The sequence below is a fragment of the Suncus etruscus genome, chromosome 9 (assembly GCF_024139225.1).
Source record: "Suncus etruscus isolate mSunEtr1 chromosome 9, mSunEtr1.pri.cur, whole genome shotgun sequence".
Lineage (NCBI taxonomy): Eukaryota > Metazoa > Chordata > Mammalia > Eulipotyphla > Soricidae > Suncus > Suncus etruscus.
Genome location: NC_064856.1, coordinates 108399811 through 108422646, shown reverse-complemented (window position 1 = coordinate 108422646; position 22836 = coordinate 108399811). Strand labels below are relative to the sequence as shown.

Below are 22836 nucleotides of genomic sequence, written 5' to 3'. Positions count from 1 at the left end.
TGCTGCCCAAGCTGGATATGGGAGCCCTCCCTTCCTCCCTCTCTCCCTCCCTCCCTCGGGGCACCCCGCACAGGCACGCAGAGTTGAGGCCTCCCCTGGGTGCCAGCCAGGCCTCAGCCCCATTCGAAGAGGAGGCATTTCCCGAAAGCCAGAGAGAGTCACCCAGAGGGTTTCTGATGCTCCCACGATCTACTGCAGGGCACAGAGTGGACGTGGAAGGCCCTGAGACCACTCAGCCGCTTGCCACTGGATGCCACCACCCCCAGGTGCAAAGCTAAGGAAGGTTGCGTTCCCCCCATTCCAAATCCCCGCACTCAGTGGACGTTCCCCTATAGGAGAAATAAGTGGAAACCAAGTCCCATCTCTGGGGTCGTCCCACTCAGGATGGGGAGCCTTCACTTGGGAATAGGGTCCTGTTACCACCACGGTTCTGTTCTGGGCCATCCCTTCCTAGCCAACCGCACCCCCTTTGTTGGGTACAATCCTCAGGGCACCCTGATCCGACCGGGAACTAGCAGAGCCTAGGAGCCACTTGATGGGATATTGGAGCTGACCGAAATTGGGGAAGCCTGTAGGAGCACTGAAGACTGGGGGTGAGGGGACCTGAGGCTCAGGCTCTGCAGGCACTGAGGGGCTGCACAGGCTAGTGAGTCAGGCTGAGTGGGCACCTCCCAGCTCGGCCCCCCTGTGGGGCCTCCTCACCTGAGCCCCGAGCAGCAGCCGCACCCAACCTGGGCCGCCCCAGAGCTCTGACTCATGTCCTTGGGTGCCGCCCAGAGTAATTGTCCCCTTCCTGGGCGGCACCCCGAAGGCTGATGGGAGACCCCAGCTCCTTCCCACCTCCTGTGACCACCGATGACAGGGCCTGACACAAGTTGACCACTCCCTAGGGAGGGAGGGCTCAGTGTTGTGAAGGAGAAGATGGGGGGGCAGAGGTAGAGAAGGGATGAAGAATGGGGTGAGCTCCCCATCCCATATCAGAGACTAGGCCCAAACTCTGTCCCTCCCCAAGGGATCCCTTCCAAATCCAAACAAGCCCCTGTCCTAGCACAAAGCCCTTTGCAGGCAAGAAAGCCAGTGGCCGTCCCCCCCAACCCACATGGTGGAAGATCCCAAAGGGCAGGAGGAAACGGAGGGGCCAGCAACAGGTGGGAAGGAGTCAGGTGTTGTCCAATTTTATTCTCAGGCCCCCCACGGCCAATACAGGTCAATGATGAGCCCAGGTGCCGGAGCCCAGAGGTCCCCGGCAGAACCGGGGAGGGGGCTCTGGGACGTCCCTCAAAGATGGCCTCCTGTGGGAGGGGGGCACCGAATAACCGGCGCCCCGACAAGGCACTGCCTGTGGGGGGCCGCTCTGCCTGCTGTTGGCTGAGTGAGCCCAGCTCCGCTGTGCAGTAGGCCCCGAGCAGTTATCCCAGTCCATGGATTCGCTCCAAGGCTCTTGGCTCCCCCAGTTTCTGGGCTGCCGGGGCCCCCCAGGGAGGCTGCAGCGGCGAGAGGATGGCAGTGTCACGGCCCCAGACCATGAAGTGTCACTGGCTGAGGGATGAGTCGAGATGGCGCTTCTCCGGTTCCTGCACCTCGAGGCCTGTGGGAAAGGCCGGCTTAGGCCACTCTCGGGGTGTCAGTGTTTCAGAATCTGGGGAGAGGTCCTCCTCCCTGACCCATAATCACCTCATCCACCCAACACTGGTCTTTTTACAATTACCTGTGTCCCCAAATACCCAGAAACGCACTCCCCAACTTCTCATCTCTCGAGGTCCTTTCTGAGCACCCCACTAAAGCTGTCCTCTCCCAGAAGCCCTCATCTCTATCCCCAGATCCCCTTCACACAGGAGTATGGTCCCCTCCCCCACAGGCTCCTGCAGAGCAGAGGGTAAGCAGAAACACCCCCAAGTACCCCTACATGAAAATCAAACTGGGCCCGGAGAGATAGCACAGCGGCGTTTGCCTTGCAAGCAGCCGATCCAGGACCAAAGGTGGTTGGTTCGAATCCCGGTGTCCCATATGGTCCCCCGTGCCTGCCAGGAGCTATTTCTGAGCAGACAGCCAGGAGTAACCCCTGAGCATCGCCGGGTGTGGCCCAAAAAACAAAAAAAAAAAAAAAAAAAAAAAACGAAAATCAAACTATGGGGCCAGAGAGATAGCATAGTGGTAGGGCCTTTGCCTTGCATGTGGCCAACCCAGAAAGGTCCCAGTTCAATTCCCAGCATCCCATATATTCCCAAGCCTGCCAGGGATGATTTCTGAGTGCAGAAACCAGGAGTGACCCTGAGCACCGCCGGGTGTGGCTCAAACCAACCAATCAATAAATTTTTAAAAAATTAGTTTTTAGGGGCCCAGAGAGATAGCACAGCGGTGTTTGCCTTGCAAGCAGCCGATCTAGGACCAAAGGTGGTTGGTTTGAATCCCAGTGTCCATATGGTCTCCCGTGCCTGCCAGAAGCTATTTCTGAGCAGACAGCCAGGAGTAACCCCTGAGCACCGCCGGGTATGACCCAAAAAAACAAAACAAAACAAAAAAAACAAAACAAAAAAACTAGTTTTTAGGGGCCGGTGAGGTGGCACTAGAGGTAAGGTGTCTGCCTTGCAAGCGCTAGCCAAGGAAGGACCACGGTTTGATCCCCCGGCGTCCCATATGGTCCCCCCAAGCCAGGGGCAATTTCGGAGCGCTTAGCCAGGAGTAACTCCTGAGCATCAAATGGGTGTGGCCAAAAAAATTAGTTTTTAAAGTTTTAAAAAACTAGCCTTGCATGCACTAGCCTAGGACGGATTGCAGTTCGATTCCCTGGCGTCCCATATGGTCTCCCAAGCCAGGAGTGATTTCTGAGCGCATAGCCAGAAGCATCACCAGGTGTGGCTCCCTCCCCCCCCCAAAAAAAAAATAAAGAAAAGATAAAAAGAAAAGAAAGAAAATCAAACTATGCTGGCCAGAGCAGTAGCACAGCAAGGAGGGAATTTGCTTTGACACAGCTGACCCAGGTTCGATCCCTGGCATTCCACCAAGCCTTTCAGGAGTAATATCTGAGCACAGAGCCAGGAGAGAAACACCTAAATGCTGTCAGGTCTGACACAAAAACCAAAATAATAAAAAGAAAAAAAAAATCAAACCAGGGGGCTGAAGAAATAGGACAGTAGGTAAGGCACCTCCCTTGATCTCCAGCATCCCATATGGTTCCCCTAGCCCACCAGGAGTCAGCTAGGCAAGAGTCAGTCCTAAGCACTACTGGATGTGGCCCCTCAAAAAAATTAAATATATGGACCAGAGAGATAGCATGAAGATAGGGCGTTTGCCTTGCATGCAGGACAGTGGTTCGAATCCCTGCATCCCATATGGTCCCCTGAGCCTGTCAGGAGTGATTTCTTTTTTTTTTTTTTCTTCCTTTTTTGGTTTATGGGTCACACCCAGCAGTGCTCAGGGGTTACTCCTGGCTCTACATTCAAAAATTGCTCCTGGGGGCCGGGCGGTGGCGCTGGAGCTAAGGTGCCTGCCTTGCCTGCGCTAGCCTAGGACGGACCGCAGTTCGATCCCCCGGCGTCCCATATGGTCCCCCAAGAAGCCAGGAGCAACTTCTGAGCGCATAGCCAGGAGTAACCCCTGAGCGTCACAGGGTGTGGCCCAAAAACCAAAAAAAAAAAAAAAATTGCTCCTGGCAGGCTCAGGGGACCATATGGGATGCCAGGATTTGAACCACCATCCTTCTGCATGCAAGGCAAACGCCTTACCTCCATGCTATCTCTCCAGGCCCAGGAGTGATTTCTGAGCATAGAGCCACGCGTAACCCCTGAGAGCTGCCAGGTGTGACCCCAAAACCAAAAAATAAATAAATAATAAAAAACAGTGCTGATTTGCAGGTAGGAAGCCCAGATTTCATTCCTGGTACCACATTGTACTCCTGAGCTCTGAGCCAGGACCTCTGAATATGACCCAACCCCTCACCAAAAAGGGGAAGGAATGACTTGAGCCACACAGGATTGGGCTGTTGTACCGGGGTCTGCCCCTGGGGGGAGTCAAACTTTGGCTTCAATTGTAGAATGGCTGGGCCCCTACTCTGGACTCCCCACGTGAGACCCCATTCCCTGATCTTGTGTCAAGCCCACTAGGCTAAGGACAGTGTCACTGGCGCTAATGTGACCATAGAGATAGCAGGTAAGGCATCTGCCTTGCTCATGGCAAACCAGGCTTCAGTCCCTGGCACCCCATATGGTTTCCTGAGCCTCCCGAGTGATCCTTGGAGCCCAGAGCCAGGAGTAAACTCTGAGTGCTATCAACGGTGGTTCCCAAAACAAGAAAACAAAGTATGGACTGGAGAGATTGCATGGAGGTAAGGTGTTGCCTTGCATGCAGAAGGACGGTGGTTCGAATCCCGGCATCCCATATGGTCCCCTGTGCCTGCCAGGGGTGATTTCTGAACATAGAGCCTGGAGGAGCCCCTGAGCTCTGATCCAAGAACCAAAAAAAAAGAAAAAGAAAAAGAAAACAAAGCAAAACAGGGGCCAGAGCAATATAGCGGGTATATTATATAGAGTCCAGGAGGGACAGCTCTTGCTTTACACAAGAGCAGCCCAGGTTCAATCTCCAGCATCCCATATGGTTCTCCCAGCTCCACCAGGAGAGATCCCTGAGTGCAGAACTACAAGGAAGCCCTGAACATCACTGGTTGTGACCCAAAAACAAAAGCAAGACTGGTATGACCCACTGCACACACACTCTTTTTAGGCTTTTGGCCCCCACACAGTGGTGCTTAGGGGTTACTCCTGGTTCTGAGCTCAAGGATCACTCCTGGTGGGGCCTAAGGGGCCATGTGGGATGCCCTGGATGGAATGGAACCCATGTTGCCAATGTGCAAGACAGGGGTGCTACTCATTCACTGTATTATCTCTCCAGCCACAGAAGGGTATTTTTGTTTGTGGTTTGTTTTTTATTTAGTTATTTTATTATTTTTTTATTTTTTATTTTTTTTGGTTTTTGGGTCACACCGGCAATGCTCAGGGGTTACTCCTGGATCTACGCTCAGATATCGGTCCTGGCAGGCGCGGGGGGACCATAGGTGATGCCGGAATTCGAACCACTGTCCTTCTGCATGCAAGGCAAATGCCCTCCCTCCATGCTATCCCTCCAGCCCCGTTTTTGGTTTTGAGCCACACACAGTGGTGCTCAGGGGTTACTCCTGGCTCTGCACTCAGAAATTACTCCTGCATGCTCAGGGGGCCATGTGGGATGCTGGGGATCAAACCCGGGTTGGCCATGTGCAAGGCAAACACCCTCCTCACTGTGCTGTCATTCCAGCCACGCACACACACACTTTCTGTAGCTGCCCCAATGTTGTACTGCATGGAGCCCCCCACACCATCCTCACAACAGTCACCTACTTCCCTATACCCGAGCTAAGTGGAGACGCCAGGCACAGACAGCGCTGCCTCTATGCCCCCACACCACTCACCCTCTCGGTCGGCATCGGCTTCGTGCTCCGCCAGGGTTTCCACAGAGCAAGCCCATCCCGTGCCAGCTCCTAGGGGCAGACAAGGGGCAAGGAGGTCAGATTCTAGATGTAGGAGGCCTTCCCCTAGCAGTTGACAGACCCACAAGGAGCAAGGGAACCTCACATGAGGCAGGAAGCCCCATCCCTCACCTTTGCTGTGGGGACTGGGTGACCCCAGGGGCCCCGGTCTGCGCTGTCGGAATCTCTGTCTTGGGGTGTCCCCTGCGCTGAATGACTCGGAGCTGCGCCCCACCGGGAACCTGGAGCTGAGCTTCCGCCGCTGCCCGCCTGCCAGAGTCTCATCCCGCAGGCAGAGTGAGCTCTGGGCACGGCGCATGGGGGCCGGGGAGGGGGACCCTGCCAAAGGCATCGGGGTGAGGGGGTCAGAGCCAGGCGGGGCAGAGGGGGAGCAGGGTGGCGTGGCGGGGCTGGGGAGTAGAGCTGGCAGGGCACAGAAAGGCAGTGGCAGTTCAGGGGACAACAGAAAATAGGGGGCTCCTGGAGGCTGGCTCCCCTGTCTCTGCCACCCACACACTCTCTAGGGCTCTTGTCTGCTGTCAAATGCCCGCTCACTGTCACCAAGTCCTTGCACAGCAGGGCTAAGGGACGTGCCAGCTAAGAGCCACTGTAAGCATGGGGGTGAGCAGAGGGGCGGAGGGGAAAGCTGCAGTGAGGAAGGGAGAGCATTTGGGGGCACAGCCGAGTCAGCAGACATGAGGAGTAGAGGACAGGAATGGGGGTGCAGGACCATCCTGGTGGCTGAGCCCCAGACCCACCTGTCCCATCTGCCTCCCTGCCCACGGAGAGTTCCGCCTCTGAGGGGGCCCCCAGGCTCTCGGTGCTTCCAGCCCCATCGGCCCACGGGCGCGGTCCCCCATGGGGGCCCCCCTCCCGCCTGGGCCGCATCAGCCTCTTCACCTTGTCTGCCAGCCAGCTGCCCTTCCTGGGGGCAAGAGGGCACAAGAGGGTAGAAAGAGCCAGGGAGGAAGGAGGGGCTGAGGGCCCCGTGGGGGTCAGGAGGAAGGGGACACAGAGAGGCCTGAGCTGGGGCCTGGGGCTCAGGGTGGGCAGAGCCAGCCGGACAAGGTCCCAGCCCGGCCCGGCCCGGGAATCGGGGTGCCAGGGGGGCCCCTCACTTGATCCTGGGCAGGGGCCCAGGCTCCAGCACGCGGTACTGGTCCATGATTTTCTCCACCAGCTTTTGCTTCTCGCGGCGCAGGGCATTGAGCTGGTCCCTGGAGGTGGGTGGGTGGGAGGAAGGGGGCATGAGGGTTTGAGCACCCCCACCTGCTGCTCCCAATGGCCGAGATGGGGCTCGCCTGTGTCCCCCAGGCCATGTCCCCAGTGCTCACAGATACTCGCGCTGCTCTCGGTGCAAGTGGTCCCGGCTCTCCAGGCTGCGTTCCAGGAGCGCACGGTTCTCCCGGCTCAGGGCCTGCACCTCGGCCAGCAGCTGCCGATTTTCCTCCTCTTGGGCGCTGCGCAGCTCGGTCAGCAGCTGCCTCCAGGGAGCAGGGCAGGATGGCACGGGCTGTGACGGGGCGTGGGGGACACACCTCCCGAGCCCCCCAACCGGTGGGTGCACCTCGCACCTCGCACTGCGTGGTCAGCCGGCAGGCGCTCAGGTCCAGCTGTTGGTTGGACTCCCGCAGCCGCTGGCTCTGCGCCTCCAGCTGTGCTCGCTCCAGCTCCAGCCTGGCCAGGCGGCCCCGCAGCTCCCCGCGCTCGCCCTGCAGCTCCCCACGTTCCCTGGACACCTCGGCCAGCAGGGTCTGGGCTCTGCAAAGGGGGTGGGTGGGTCCAGCGCGGCATTGGAGGCCCCATCCAACCACCCACTCCTCTTCATACAGCGCCTGGCACCATTGAGTCCATTTCACAGATGGGAATGTAGAGGAAGGTCAGGGAGGTCCCCCCCAGTCCTACCTGTCATGCTCACTTTGCAGCCTCCGCAGCTCTTCCTCCAGGCCCCGCTGCCGACGGCCATCCTTCACCAGACGCTCCCGCTCCGTCAGCAGGGCCATCTCTTGGCTCTCCACGCTGGCCTTCTGGGCCTGTAGCTGCTCGTGGCTGGGTGGACAAGAAGCCCAGAGAGTTGAAAAGGGGCCACAGGTCGGGGGTGCAAGCCCGGCTGGACCCTGACTGCCCACCTCCTGCTCGAGCACGGCCGGGTGTGGGTTCCTCAGTAGTGACATAAAATTTCCCAGCGGTGACAGGAAAATTACAGAACCCCAAAGCTGGGCTCTGCTTGTCTTATGTGCAGGCCTCAGGCAGAGTCTGAGTGGGATACTGCAGCACACACACACACACACACACACACACACACACACACACAACCCAGGACAGGCAAATGTGGGCACAAAGTATGGGCCAGGGCCAGGGAGATAGCTCAAGGGACTGGAGCTCAGATTTTGCTGAGGGCAGCGTGGATTTGATCCCCAGCATCCATGTCCTCCCAGCATCATTGGGAGCAGTCCTGAGTACCGCCAAGCATGGCCCATCCCCACCCCACCCTCAAATAAAGCATGGGTATGCACCCAGGAATGCACCCAGCAGTTCAGGGTCTGTGTTTGCAGAAGTCAGACTCTCCCCCAGTGGGTTGTGCTATCCCCTGGGGTGCCAGGCTCACCGGCCCTGCAGCTCCCGGTGGGCCAGCTCCAGAGCCCGCATGTTGGCCTTGAGGTCCCGGTGGCGGATCAGCAGCCCCTCAAGCTCGGCCTCCTGGCGCCGCTGCAGCTGCACCAGCGCCTCGTGATCCTGCAGCAGGGCCTGCTGCTGCCCGCGCGTCTCCTCCTGGGCCTGCCGTGCTGCCCGCACCTCTTCCTCCAGCATCCCCAGCTTCCGATGCAGCTCCTGGCCCTGCGTCTCCAGGGCATTCTTCTCAGCCTAGAGCAGAGGAGGAGGAGGCAGGGAGGGACAGTGAGGGGGCAAAATGGCCCTGTCCCGAGAGGGGACTGTACACCAGTGACAGAGGACATAGCAGAAAGCAGGGAGCTGGCAAGAATGAGGTGCTGGGGGAGACAAGGGGACAGACAAGGGACAACAGGAGGCGGGTCAGATGGGATTAAGTTGGAGGTAAGAAACAGGGAAGGGGCCGGGGAGATAGCATGGAGCTAAGGCATTTGCCTTGCGTGCAGAAGGTCGATGATTCGAATCCCGGCATCCCATATGGTCCCCCGAGCCTGCCAGGAGCGATTTCTGAGCGTGGAGTCAGGAGTAACCCCTGAGCGCTGCTGGGTGTGACCGAAAAACCAAAAACAAAAAAGAATAAAAGAAACAGGGGAGCTAAGAGTGTCAATGCAGGACAGGGCCAAAGGTGGCAAGAAACAGGCCAGCAGTGGGGACCAGAAGCAGAGTTCAGGGAAAAGGTGCATTGAGTGGAAAGAGGTGAAAAGGGCAGTAAACGGGCCTGGAGAGATAGCACAGCGGTATTTGCCTTGCAAGCAGCCGATCCAGAACCAAAGGTGGTTGGTTCGAATCACGGTGTCCCATATGGTCCCCAGTGCCTGCAAGGAGCTATTTCTGAGCAGACAGCCAGGAGTAACCCCTGAGCACCGCCGGGTGTGGCCCAAAAACCAAAAAAAAAAAAAAAAAGAAAAGGGGAGTAAACTGGGTTCTGGGGTCAGGGGGCATCAATCCAGGTGACTATGAAAAGGCAGAGACTGTTGGCTGGGAACTGGGGAAGAAGGGATCATGGCAGCCGATCTGAGCCGGACAGGCAAAGGAGGAGTGAGGCCCAGCAACGGTGGGGCGGAGCCTAGGTGAGAATGAGGGGCGTGTCATGCATGTGGAGGCGTGGTCAATGTGGGCGTGATTTGAATATGGGCGGAGTCTTCTGCGGGTGAGATCTGCTAAGCAGCATGATTGTGGGTGGAGTTTTGGGGCGTGGTTTGGTGTGGGCGTGGCCTTGTGTGGGTGCGCTGGTTTATGGGCGGGGCCACGAACGGGGCGGGGCTTGGCGGGAGCACCTACCTGCAGGCGGCTGCTGTGCTCCTGGGCCCTCTGGCTCTGCAGCAGCAGGTCCTGAGCCCGGCCCTGCAAGCTCCCCAGCTGCCCCTCCAGACGCTGCAGCTGCCCTTGCAGAGCCATCTTCTCGGCCACCAGCGTGGCATTCTGCCCCAGGAGAGGAGGAGCAGTCAGCCAGCCCGGCAGGGGTGGGTGAGTGGGGGGATCCCCACCAACCCTCGCTCACACTGCGCTCCACTTCGATGAGCCGCCCATTCTGGACATCCAGGATCCTCCCAGTGGCATCCTCGGGCCGCAGCCCCGTAGAGTTCTGGCGCAACTACAAAGAGAGTGACATACTTGGGGGCACCCAGGGACAGAGACTAGTGGACACTTGCCCGGGGCAGCACTGTCCATCTGCTCCATCACCTCCCTGACGAATTTTTGTTTTGCTTTTGTTTTGGGGCCACACTCGATGATACTCGGGTTACTCCTGGCTCTGCACTGAGAAATTGCTCCTGACTTGGGGGGACCATATGGGACGCCATGGATCTGACCCAGGTACTATCATTTTGGCTCCTCCCTGACGCTGTTCTCTCCACAACTCTCACCTATGCAGTGGAGCTACCTAACTCTGGGGGTAGGGGTAGGGGGGAAGGTTTGGGGCCACACCTGGCAGCATTTAGGGGTTACTCCTAGCTCTGTGCTCAGAAATCACTACCAGGGACCGGAGAGATAGCATGGAGGTAAGGTTTTTGCCTTGCATGCAGAAGGACGGTGGTTCGAATCCCAGCATCCCATATGGTCCCCCATGCCTGCCAGGGGCGATTTCTGAGCATAGAGCCAGGAGTAACCCCCTGAGCGCTGCCGGCTGTGACCCAAAAACCAAAAACAAAACAAAAAAAATCACTACCAGCAGGCTTGGGGGGTCCTATAGGATACCAGGGATCAAAACCAGATTGGCCTTACATGCAAGGTAAACAAACGCCCTCCTGCTGTGCTATCATTCCAGCCCCAAAGAGCCACCTAACTTCTGGGTTTCCAGCCTTCCATGCTCCCCACCAACACCCATTCCTCAAACTCATCCACCAACCCCCGACGCTTCTCGTGGGCTTTGGAGAACCAGATTTAGGAGCACCTGTTTTCTAGACTCTTCCCCAGGCACACTGTGAGGTCCTCGGCATGGCCGCCCTGTATAAGGCTATCCTGTCCCCCAATAAACTCCATCGCCCACTCCAAGTGCCCTGCTGCAGGGCCTCACCTGAAACAGTTCCTCCTCCAGCTGCAGGGCCCGGTCCTTCAGCTCCCGGAGCGCCTCCTCTTTGCTAGTTGCTGCTGCCTGCAGTTCAGCTTGCAACCTCTGTTCTAGGCCCTGGTACCTGCCAGGAGAAGCCTTGGTTGGCACCAAGACTCCTTCGAGTCCTCAGTCTGCCCCCTCTGGACCCCTGGGGGACTCCCCACCCACCTCTGATGTTGGCTTGCTTGCTGTTGCAGAAATTCCTGGCGCTCCAGCGTCGCCTGTTTCAGCTCGTCCTGCAGCCGCTCCAGCCGGGCACCTAGCTCCTGGCCCCGCAGCATGGCCTTCTCCAGCTCCTGCAGTGGGCAAAATGGGCTCAGTGCCCATGGGAGGCCCGCCCCCCTCATCCTGGGGGCCAGAGAGTCAGGGGAGGGAGCTGCTGTCTGAAAAATGGGTGCAAAGTTTCCTGGGGTTCTTAAAGAGATGGAGAGGTGGAGGGGTGACTGTAAGGGACGTCTCCACCATGCTAGTCTTCACCTCTCTGAGCCCATAGTTTCTCGTGTGCCCAGGGGCAGCTGGGTGCCCATCGTACACACAGGCCAAGCGGCCCATGGGAGAGCAGCAGGGAGGGGTGGAAGGTGCAGTCAGAGAGGACAGGAGGGGGTGTATAGGCCAGGCCTAACCACAGATGGGGGGGCTACTGGCTGGAGAAGGGCCTGGCCTCCTGTGACAGTTGGGCCAGACCATTGCGGAAGTGGGCAGGAGGCTGGTGGCCCCCCAGAGGGAGGCCAAACCATTCTGAGGTGCGGGGGGGGGGGGAGTCCCTCACAGTCTGATCCACTCACCAGATCCTGCTGCAGAAACCATTGCCCTCAACTTTTGTGCTGGTCTTCCTAGGAATGCCAAGGCAGCCCAGCTGCTCTCAGGGATACCCATAGCCCCTGACTCTCAATGGGAAACTACAAGGTCTATGGACTGGCAGGTGATAGCTTGGCCTGCCCTCTGCCAATCCAGGGGACCCGGCCCATGTTCCCCTCCCATGCCACACTCAGAGAAGCAAAAACTGCTCCAATCAGGAAGTCTCTAAAAATTCCCCTCAGTGCTCAGCCTCCTCCCCACCTTCTGGGGCCCCCCTCTTCCAGCTGGCCAGCCCTGGCCTCACTTTCACTGTCCACCTGCTGGCATTCCCTCTCCTGAATGCCAGCTGAGTACCCCAAGCTTGAGCTTGAGCTTCTTTCAGGAGCCTGTGATCAGAATGTTCCAATGACAGTTACAAGTGAGAAAACTGAGACTCAGAGAGGTTAAGTAACTTGCCCCAAGCCACACAGCTGCTCAAGCAGGGCAAGACACCCGAGGATCCCTGACAGCCTAGCTCAGTCCCTTTCAATAGAGCACTGGATCCCCAGGTTCAATCTCATGGTCTGACCCTTAATTCTTGCACCCCCAGGTTGGTTCTGCCCAGCGTGGGTCCACCTCCCCCTCATCTCCCTAGCCTGCATCAGGGCCCTCCTAGCAAGTGTTTTCTTCTCTGTGTACCCCAAAGGCCTGGTCCAGGGGAGATTCCATTTCCTGACCACATTCATCACTGGTCAGAAGGCTCTTCCCTGATCTCACGGCCCTTTAACTCCCTGACACGTCTCTGCTCTCTGTGGTGCTCAAGAGAACAGTCATGCCACCTTCCCAAGCCTGCCCCATGGAACCCACAGAATAAGCCCCCCTATAAGCCTCCTTCACCCCAATCTCCCACCCCACACACACAAATCACACTCCTTGCCATCGTTCCCTCCTCCAAGAAGCCTTCCAGACAGCCCCTGCTAGTGTCCTGGACTCCCACCATTCAGTCCTAACTCCACCCCTAACTGTGTGACCTTGGGTACAACAGATCACCAAACAGATGCTCCCCCAAAACATGCTTCAGAGGAACTGGAGCAATAGTACAGCATGTGATTCAATTAGCATGCACACCCAGATTCATCACCCCTGAGCATCACCAGGAGTGAGCCCTGAGCATAAAGTCCTGAGAGCCATTGGGTGTGACTCAATCCATCCCTCCCAAAAATATGCTTCAGGGCCAGAGCGTTTACACAGCAGTAGGGCATTTGCCTTGCATGCAGCTAGCCCTGGAGGGACCCAAATTTGATCCCCAGTATCTCATATGGTCCCCCGAGCCTGCTAGAAGCGATTTCTGAGTGCAGAGCCAGGAGTAACCCTTGAGTGTCTGCTGGGTGTGGCCCAAAATTCAAAAAAGAAAAAAAATATGCTTCAGTTGTTGTATTAAATTATGCACCACTTTTGCCTGGAGCCTAGAAATGGTCTTATGCCAGGAAACTTCAGGGGTAGGGTCTCCTTGTATTTAGGCCAAAGTTTTTCCTTTCCATGTCCCCCATTCTTTGGTGGGCCCATGCAAACGATAATTGCCACTCTAACATTGTTTATACAGTGCTCCTGTGACTCTAAACCTTTAAGAAACCACTAGTAAAAATATCTGGAACTGCAAAAAAAAAAAAAAAAAAAAAAAAGGTTTATATTAGTGTTAACATATATGCTTTTTGGGCCCAGAGAGAGCCAATCCAGGATCAAAGGTGGTTGGTTCGAATCCTGGTGTACCATATGGTCCCCCGTGCCTGCCAGGAGTAACCCCTGAGCACCGCCGGGTGTGGCCCAAAAACCAAAAAATAAATATATATATATAAATATATGCTTTTAGTTACACTAGCATTCTGGGGGATAAAGGAGGGAGAAAGGGATATATGCTTGGGAACAGGGATGAAGGGAGGACAACACTGGTGGTGATGGATATTCTCCCGATTCAATGTTAATATGTACCTAAAATACTACTGTGAAAGATATGTAAGTCATTATGATAAAAAAATTGTATTTTATTCAGAAATGTTCTTTAACTTACATGTATTATTATATTATATTAATTATGTTAGTTACTATATTATGTTATGTCAGTTTACCTCAATATGTTAGTCAATTTTGTCTCTTGAATAAAATCTTTTTTTTTTTTTTTTTTGGTTTTTGGGCCACACCTGGCGATGCTCAAGGGTTACTCCTGGCTGTCTGCTCAGAAATAGCTCCTGGCAGGCACGGGGGAACCATATGGGACACTGGGATTCGAACCGACCACCTTAGGTCCTGGATCGGCTGCTTGCAAGGCAAACGCCGCTGTGCTATCTCTCTGGGCAAGGCAAACGCCGCTGTGCTATCTCTCCGGGCCCTTGAATAAATCCTTACAATAAAAAAAATTATGCACCACTAAGGACTTTATAATTAATATTTAATACAACATCAGTGATTAAAGAAAGAGATTCCCATGGGACAAGAGCATAGCTGTGTATGCAGGTTTGATCTTCAGCACTGCATGGTACCCTGGGCACTACCAGGATCAATCTCTCCCCCCCTCCAAAAAAAAGAGGGCTTCTAGGGGGCAGGGCAATAACACAGTGGGTAGAGATCTTGCCTTGCAAGTGGCCAGCCCATGTTTGATCCCTGCTATTTTATATGGTCCTCCCAGCCATGACAAAAATAATTCCTGAGTGTAGAGCCACAAGATGGTTCTAAGCATTGCCAGGTGTGGCCCCAAAACAACAAATCCAAAAGTGGGGCTTCTAGACCATCTCTCCCCACACCCTTCCCCAGTGTTACCAGCAGCCTTACCAGGTCCAGCGTCTCCTGTGGACCAAGGAGACCAAACCCACCTCCCGCAGGGCCCCTTTCCAGCATGGAGCATGTCTGTCTTCCCCCACCCGACCCCTGAGCAGATTTCAAGACTCCTACACTGTCCCCTCAGAACAACACCCCCTTCCGATCCAAGAGACCTGAGATCATTCCTCAGAGCCTTTCCAGATGTGTGTGGGGCACACTTAGCAATGCTCAGAAGTTACTTACTCCTGGCTCTGCACTCAAGGACCACTCCTGATGGTGCTCGGGAGACCATATGGAATGCCAGAGATCGAACCCGGGTTGGCCACGTAAAAGGCAAGCAAGCACCCTCTCTGTTGTACTATAGCTCTGACCCCTTCACATTATTTCTCCCTGATCTTCCCCAAGCCCCACTGAGAACATTAAGAAGTGTGCCTCGGGCCCGGAAGGTGGCGCTAGAGGTAAGGTGTCTGCCTTGCAAGCGCTAGCATAGGACGGACGGCGGTTCGATCCCCCGGTGTCCCATATGGTCCCCCCAAGCCAGGGGCGATTTCTGAGTGCATAGCCAGGAGTAACCCCTGTGCATCAAATGGATGTGGCCCAAAAAAAAAAAAAGAAAAAGAAAAAAAAAAAAAAAGAAGTGTGCCTCGGGCCCGGAAAGATAGCACAGCAGCGTTTGCCTTGCAAGCAGCCGATCCAGGACCAAAGGTGGTTGGTTCGAATCCCGGTGTCCCATATGGTCCCCCGTGCCTGCCAGGAGCTATTTCTGAGCAGACAGCCAGGAGTAACCCCTGAGCACCGCCGGGTGTGACCCAAAAATAAAAAATAAATAAATAAATAAAAAGAAATAAAAATAAAAAAGAAATAATAAAAAAAAAAGAAGTGTGCCTCAGGGGCCAGAGCAATAGCATAGCAATAGGGCGTTTGCCTTGTACCCGGACGACCAGGGACAGACCCAGATTCGATCCCCAGCATCTCATATGGTCCCCCGAGCAATTTCTGAGCTCAGAACCAAGAGTAATCCCTGAGCAGTTCCAGGTGTGAGCCCCCCCAAAAAAAGAAGTGCACCCCAACATTGTAGCAAGAGGCATAGGAGAGGGACCGAAGAGATAGCATGGAGGTAAGGCGTTTGCCTTGTATGTAGAAGATCGGTGGTTTGAATCCCGGCATCCCATATGGTTCCCCGAGCCTGCCAGGAGCGATTTCTGAGCCTAGAGCCAGGAGTAACCCCTGAGCGTTGCCGGGTGTGACCCAAAACCCCCCAAAAATGTTTATTAAAAAAAAGGCATGGGAGAGAAGAATGGGTCAAGTGATGATAGAGGGGGCTGGCCAGTGTGTCTGGCCTTCCTTGAAAGGCCTTGATCTGAGCCCCAGAGGCTGAGGCCACCAATTCCTTTGCACAGGCCTGGTACCCCAAGTTCTGCCCTGCACAAAGAGCCCCACCTACCTCGCTGACCGTCTGTTTCTCCCTCCGTTCCCTCGCAGCCTCCTCCAGATGCCGGGCGGCCTCCTTTTCCAGCGACTGCAGCCGCTCCTCAGCCTCCTGGGCCCGGGCCCTGAGCTTCGGCCCCTCTCGCTCCCACTGCCTCCTCTCTCGGCCTGCAGCAGCCAGCACCTCGGCCAAGGCCTCCCGCTCCCGAGAGGCGGCCTCCTGCTCCCGGCCAGCAGCCTCCACCGCTTCCCGCAGCCGGCCCAGCTCCCGGGCCTGGGTCTCGGCCTCCCGGTGGGCCTCGGCCTCCAGCCTCTGGGCCTCCACCAGCTCCTCTAACAGGCGGGCAGCCTCCGCACCCCGGGCCTCCAGCCTCCGGGCCTGGGTCTCCAGTGCAGCTCGCAGGGTTTCAGCCTCATTCCGAAGATGGGCCACCTCCTCCCGGAGGGCCTCCAGCTCCTGCTCAGAGTCTCCACCGGCCAGGATCTCCCTTGGGACTGGCTCCTCCAAGGCCTGTGCCTGGGGATCCCCTTCTGGCTTGTGTTCGGGTACCATGGGGTTGGGGTCCCTGATGTCCTCCTCTAGCGTGGGCTCTTGCACCTTGTGTGGGTCCTGCTCTGGATCTCTGGGCCCTGACTCCCCAGTTTCTCTTTCTGGAGACAGTGGGGTCTGAACTTGGATCTCTGGACCCTGATGGGGCACCCTAGAAGCAAGGGTCTGCGGGGGGTCCCCAGTGCTGGCTTGATCTAGGGACTCCTGTGTCTCTTTCAGTGGTCCTGGCTCATGGGGTGCTGACATAACTGGGTCCTGGGGTACCAGCGTGGGCACCTGGAGGGGCTTCTCCAGCTTGGGCGGGTCTGATTGGGATGCTGGGGGGCACTTGGTGAACCCCTCAAGGGCAGAGTCCAATGCTGGGGCAGCCAAGTCTGAAGCCTGGGTTCCTTCCTCCACGGGGATCCCCGAGTCCTGGGAATTGGGGTCTGAAGGGAGGCAGGTCTTGGGTTCAGTGTCCAGCCCCGGCTCCTCTGAGTCTGTCAGCAGCGGGTGCTGAGGGACACGAGAAGGTGGTTAAGGCCAAGCATGCCCCAAGGAGCATCGATTGAGGGGGGCAAGACTCACCAGGGGGACCCCAGACTGTCCATGCAGCGTCCGCAACAGGCCTCGGAGCTGCTGATTTTCCAGTTCCAGTGATCTCAAGCGGCTCCCCTCGGCCTCCCTCACTTCATCGTGAAGGGAGGGTGCCACAACCAGAGGAGGTGCTGGGGAGAGCAGGATAGACTTAGGATCCTTCCCCATCTTGGCCCCCCACATCCCCGCCAACCCTTCTCCTGCACCCTGTTCACCTTCCCCAGGAGAGTTGGGAGGCAGCTCCAGGCTCCGCTGAAGCTCCAGCTCCAGCTCCACATTCTCCTCGGCCAGCTGATCCACCTGGTGCCTCAGAGAGTCCAGCTCCTGGGGGGTGAGGTGTGGGGGGGTCACAAAAGCAAGCCCCCCAACCCTAAACCCCAGCCTGGAGCAGGAGAGTTTGCAGTAAAGTCATCTGAGGTCTCCATGCAGTGCTCATAGGGATCATGCCACCCGTGTGTGTGTGTGTGTGTGTGTGTGTGTGTGTGTGTGTGTGTGTGTGTGTGGTACTAGAGAGACAGGAGGCGCTGAGCAATGTTGGGGGGCACAGGGGTCTCACCGCCTGGGCCTCCCCCAGCCTCGTTCGCAGCAGCAGGTTCTCACGCTGGGTTTCGTGCAGTCTTGATGCGCGCTCCCTTGTCGCCTCCAGCTGCTCCTCCAGCAGGACCTTGGAGGCCTCCAATGCCTCTGACAGCAGCTGCTCTTCCTGGGGGGTTGTGGGCAATAGAGGGGCCCGCTGCTTCCCTGCCCATCTGGTGAACCCCATAGCCCTAGATGGAGCAGGGAACTTGGGCCTGCGGGAGTGTGGGGGGAACACCAAGTGCATGATGGGAGACATATATGTCAGCTTGGGTTGTCAGGCCCTAAAGGTGCTGTCAATATCCAAATAGCCACTTTCCCCTCCAACTGTCCCCTCTCAAAGGGAAAGTTCCTCAGGGACTATTCTTAATGGGCTCAGGGATGAGGGGGTGATCAATTCTGGGCTGATTGCACGCAAAGCAAACTCCATCCCTGCTGTTCTATAGCTCTGATCCTCCTCACCCACTTCTGACAAGGAAGACTGCTCCCTCAAAGTTTTTGGTATTTTTTGTTTTGGTTTGGTTTTTTGGGTCACACCAGGCAGCGCTCAGGGGTTACCCCTGGCTCTATGCTCAAATCACTCCTGGCAGGCTCGGGGACCATACGGGATGCCGGGATTCGAACCACCGTCCTTCTGCATGCAAGGCAAACGTCCCACTTTTATGCTATCTCTTCGGCCCCTCCCTCAAAGTTTGACACTGTCAAAAGCTCTCTGGGGCCGCCCCAGCCCCGTCCCCTACATGCCCCGCCCATAAACCTCATCTCTTATGTCATAGGCCACACCTCTGAAAAACCCCGCCCCCTCGTTAGGGCCACGCCCACTATCCGCCATTGGTCGAGTCTCCTCCGGGCCCCGCCCCGATAGGCTCAGACAAACCACACAGGCCACACCTTCTACAGGTCCCGCCCCCAGAGCGGCCAATCAGACCCGCCCCACCCTCTTGGCCCCGCCCCTGGACCCGCCCCGCGCAGCTCACCCACCTCCAGGCGGCCCTTGTAGGACTCAGCCGCCTGCAGCCGCTCGCGGCAGCGTCGCAGCTCGTCCTGCAGGCGGGGCAGGCGGCCGGCCCGCTCCCGCAGCGCCTCGGCCTCCTCGCGGTACAGCTCGGCCCGCTTGGCCTGCCCCGACAGGGCCTGGGCCTGGGGCAGACAGTGATCATTAGGGGGACAGCTGGGGGAGGCCGGGGGAAGGCGGGAGCTTCTGGGCGCACCTCTTTTATTCGGTATTATTTTATTATTATTTGTAATCATTAATTACGATCAATATTTATTCATGATCGGTAATAATTATGGTTATTTTTATTTATACTGATTTTGTTATTATTTATACTTGTTTTATTATTATTATTTATTTTTGTCTTGAGGGGTCCCACCTGGAAGCACTCAGGGGTTCCTCCTGGCTCTACGCTCAGAAATCGCTCCTGCCAAGCTCAGGGAACCCTATGGGATGCCGGGATTCGAACCCCCGTCCTTCTGCATGCAAGGCAAACGCCCTACCTCTTGGCGGAGCTTGCGGATTTCGGCCTCCAAGCCCTGCACCTCTGCCTGGGAGTCCAGCAGCACCTCTGCCTTTTCCTCCCTGGAGGAAAGGATGCTGGAGGTTCTGGGGTCCTGCAGCCCCAGCTCTTCCCAAGCATGGATCCCCCTTAAGTGCCCTTAGAGGCTGAACCCCTCCACCCTGCCAGGCCCCTTCCCCAACCTTGCCCCCAATCCTGCTGGGGTAACTCACAGCTCCTGCCTCAAGCGTCGGAGCTGGGCCTTGGTGTTGGCCAGCTGCAGGGCCAGATGGTGTGAGGGGCCTTCTGGGGGAGTCCTAGCAGGAACCTCTGGCAATAAGAGGGCTGATTCACGCTCTTTGTGCTCCAGCAGCAGTTCTGCAAGCCTCTGTCAGAGGGCAAAGGTCAGGGGTCAGGGGTAACCCATCCCAAAGCCCCCACATCTACCCTCAACCATCTACATGATGAATCTGTATTTGGCAGCCCTCTGAGCCCCCGACTCCCCCTTTCTGCCCCCCAGCGCACACCTAGACCCCAACCCTCCTCTTCCTATAAGTCTGAGCCCATTCCTCCATCTGCTTAGGGGGTGCTGCACCCCTACCTGAGCGCCCAGGTCACGCTCTCTTGCCAGCCTCAGCAACGTCCCCATCAGACTCCGGGACAGCAGCTCCAGCTCCGGGGCTGCCAGCTCCCCGGGTTCTGGCCCAGCAAGCGCCAGCACCTCCCCAGTTCCGGGCTGGGTCACCTAGTAAGGGTGAGGGCGGCAGGGGAAACAGCTCAGGGCATAAATGGGGACAGGGTGTCCCCCAGGCCATCAGCCCACCTGTACCTCCTGGATGGCAGCTGCCAGCTCACTCTGCACCTCCAAACTGAGGCCCTGGATGTGTCTGATGAAGAGTTCCCGGTGCTCACACTGCAGGCAGATGGGGGTGGGAGGGTGGGCAGGGGCACAGGAGGGAAGTGGGGGGGGCAGAAGGGTGAACTAGGCCAGGGTGGAGATAGGAGGGATGACAGGAGGATAGGAGGGTGGATGGGGACGGACAGGAGGGAACAGGGGGACAGAGGTGTGGAGGGCAGATAGGGGTACAGAAACCTCCCCCCTCACTGGCTCACCTGCACTGCAGCCCCCAGAAGCAGCCGTAGGACACCTTCCAGTGTCTCCATTGCCTCCTCTGCAAGACACAGCCACAAAGATTATGGGGTGCAGGGGGAGGGGGAGGAACAAGAAGGGGTGGGAGAAAAGAGCACCTGAGAAGGGGTCGAACCCCAGGTTCTGGAGATCTGGGGGAGGCCGCAGGACCAGCAGTTGCAGCTCCTCCTGGTATAGAACAGGCTGTAAGATGTGGGGCGCCCACCATGAGGATCTCCATGCCCTCTCCCTGCACCCCTCACCTGGTAGAAGTCCCGCAGACGTCCCCACAGGTGACTGAGGTTGCGCACCCGCCAGGCAATGGGGTCTTCATGGTCCCTGACCCCAGGAGGTCTCCCGCGGGAACTGGGGGCACTGGAATTACAGAGGTGCTGGGTGGGTGCGACCACCAAGGACCCCCTCCTCTTGGGCTCCTCCTACCAGTGGGGGGGCAGGGATGCCCTCCCTGGCACAAATCCCCACCCGGGCCCTGATCACCCCCTTACATGATGCCCAGCACCCGAAGGAGCAGCGCCCCATCACTGAGGCGAAAGAAGCTTTTCTCCCAGCCAGGGCGTCCCTCCCCTTCTTCTTCTTCCCCATCTCGCTCCTCCGGTTCCTCTGCCTCCCCCACAAGACAGGCCAGTCCCAGGGCCTATGGGAGCAGAACAGAGTCAGGGGGTCAGTGGCAGGGGGTCCCACCTCAATTCCCTCATGCTTCTGGCCCACATTGGAGCCCACCCCATTCCCCCCAAGTCCCCCAAGGGCCTCACTCTCTACCAGCCTCCCCTACTCCCCCCACACAAAAGGCCTGGATCCCTCATCCCTCACCCATCTGGCCAGGCTCCCTTTCAGAAAGTCCCTGAGTCGGGGCCCCTTGTCCCCACTCATCGTGGGGGGTCAGGGTGTTGGTCCCGCAGCGGCAGCTACACCTGCCTTAGAGGAAGAGGAAGTCCCCAGAGAGGGGGATCCCGGTCAGGCCACAGACACCCTGAGTAGCTTCCTACTTCCGGCTGGGGCAGGCCTGTGCACCCAAGCGGCCTCAGCCACCCCTGCACCCCACATTGTCCTAGCACCTCCAGGAACAGGGCGGCTGTGCTACCATATCAGGGTTCACACCCTTCAGCCCTCCTTTAGAACCACAGATGGTGAGCTCAGCCTAGACCCTAGCAGCACCCCTTGAAGGGACTCTGGGCCTCTCTGGGTGAGTTGGGACAGAGTGAGGCACCCCAGCACCTTCTCAGGTGTTCAGCTTGTTTCCTGAAAATATTTCCCAAATTTACTCTGACTTTTAAGGTCTTCCCTCAACACTCAGAAAGCCAGCTGTATCAGGGTGAGTTCCCCACCCCCAGGTCCACCCACCTTCTGCCGCACTCTACATGCTGTTTGGGAAGATCATAAGCCAGGGCAGGGGCCAAGGAAAGGGGTCCCCAAGAGACCCCACAAAAGAATAGCCCATGGAGCCAGAGCGATAGCACAGCAGTAGGGCGTTTGCCTTGCATGTGGCCAACCCAGGACAGACCCAAGTTCTATCTCCAGCATCCCATATGGTCCCCTGAGTCTGCCAGGAGTGATTTCTGAGAGTGGAGCCAGGAATAACCCCCTGAGCGCTGCCAGATGAGGTAAAAAAAAAAAAAAAAAAAAAAAAAAAAACAGGGGCTGGAGAGATAGCATGGAGGTAAAGCGTTTGCCTTTCATGCAAGAGGTCATCGGTTCGAATCCCAGCGTCCCATATGGTCCCCTGTGCCTGCCAGGAGCAATTTCTGAGCATGGAGCCAGGAGTAACCCCTGAGCACTGCCAGGTGTGACCCAAAAACCACAAAAAAAAAAAGAAAAAAAAGAAAATTAAAAAAAAACAAAAACAAAAACAAACAAACAAAACAATGGGGTTGGCGAGGAGGCGCTAGAGGTAAGATGTCTGCCTTGCAAGCGCTAGCCAAGGAAGGACCGAGGTTTGATCCCCCCAGTGTCCCATATGGTCCCCCCCAAGCCAGGGGCACTTTCTGAGTGCTTAGCCAGGAGTAACCTCTGAGCATCAAACAGGTGTGGTCCAAAAAAACCAAAACCAAACCAAAACAAAACAAAAAACAAGGGACAGGGCCCGGAGAGATAGCACAGTGGCATTTGCCTTGCAAGCAGCCGATCCAGGACCAAAGGTGGTTGGTTTGAATCCCGGTGTCCCATATGGTCCCCCGTGCCTGCCAGGAGCTATTTCTGAGCAGACAGCCAGGAGTCACCCCTGAGCAATGCCGGGTGTGACCCAAAAACCAAAAAAAAAACAGGGGCCAGAGGGATAGCATGGAGGTGGGGGGTTTGTCTTGGCATGCAGAAGAACAACGGTTCAAATCCCAGCATCTCGTATGGTTCCCCAAGCCTGCCAGGAGCGATTTCTGAGCATAGAACCAGGAGTAACCCCTGAGCGCTGCTGGCTGTGACCCCAAAACAAAAACAAACAATAATAATAATAGGGGCCAGACCCTCGGTGGTTCGAATCCCGGCATCCCATATGGTCCCCTGAGCCTGCCAGGAGCAATTTCTGAGCTTAGAGCCAGGAGGAGCCCCGGAGCGCTGCTGGGTGTGACCCCCCCCAAAAAAAAAAAAAGAAAAGAAAAAAAGAAAGGAAGGAAGGACGGACGGAAGGAAGGAAGGAAGGAAGGAAGGAAGGAAGGAAGGAAGGAAGGAAGGAAGGAAGGAAGGAAGGAAGGAAGGAAACCCATGTGGAGCAAGGGAGAGAATACAACAAGTAGGATGCTTGCTTGCCTTGCACAT

At 56.8% G+C, this 22836-nt stretch overlaps 1 protein-coding gene across 1 annotated transcript; it reads right to left on the bottom strand.

Annotated features, from left to right (window-relative positions):
- Nucleotides 1–1159: 1159 nt before the first annotated feature.
- Nucleotides 1160–20958, bottom strand: CCDC88B (coiled-coil domain containing 88B). The gene is made up of 27 exons (XM_049780870.1): nucleotides 20899–20958; nucleotides 20574–20722; nucleotides 20331–20442; nucleotides 20187–20256; nucleotides 20052–20110; nucleotides 19768–19851; nucleotides 19540–19683; nucleotides 19172–19326; nucleotides 18940–19021; nucleotides 18424–18582; nucleotides 17423–17569; nucleotides 17082–17190; nucleotides 16858–16997; nucleotides 15757–16785; nucleotides 10890–11017; nucleotides 10686–10803; nucleotides 9672–9764; nucleotides 9452–9592; nucleotides 8109–8365; nucleotides 7406–7549; nucleotides 7075–7261; nucleotides 6835–6980; nucleotides 6619–6717; nucleotides 6259–6425; nucleotides 5633–5839; nucleotides 5444–5512; nucleotides 1160–1588 (listed from the first exon to the last, which is right to left on the bottom strand). Exons 1-27 carry the CDS (start codon nucleotides 20956–20958, stop codon nucleotides 1533–1535), a joined length of 4311 nt encoding a protein of 1436 aa, XP_049636827.1. The 3' UTR covers nucleotides 1160–1532.
- Between the last annotated feature and the right edge of the window lie 1878 nt (nucleotides 20959–22836).

What these genes read in the sequence shown, in the direction of transcription:
- CCDC88B (XM_049780870.1), bottom strand. Translation starts at nt 20,958, where the DNA reads ATGAGTGGGGACAAGGGGCCCCGACTCAGGGACTTTCTGAAAGGGAGC. An exon ending in GACAGTCTGGGGTCCCCCTG is followed by an intron (nt 16,786 to 16,857) that starts GTGAGTCTTGCC and finishes CGTGTCCCTCAG; the next exon opens with CACCCGCTGCTGACAGACTC. An exon ending in CTGCAAAGTGAGCATGACAG is followed by an intron (nt 7,262 to 7,405) that starts GTAGGACTGGGG and finishes CCCCCTTTGCAG; the next exon opens with AGCCCAGACCCTGCTGGCCG.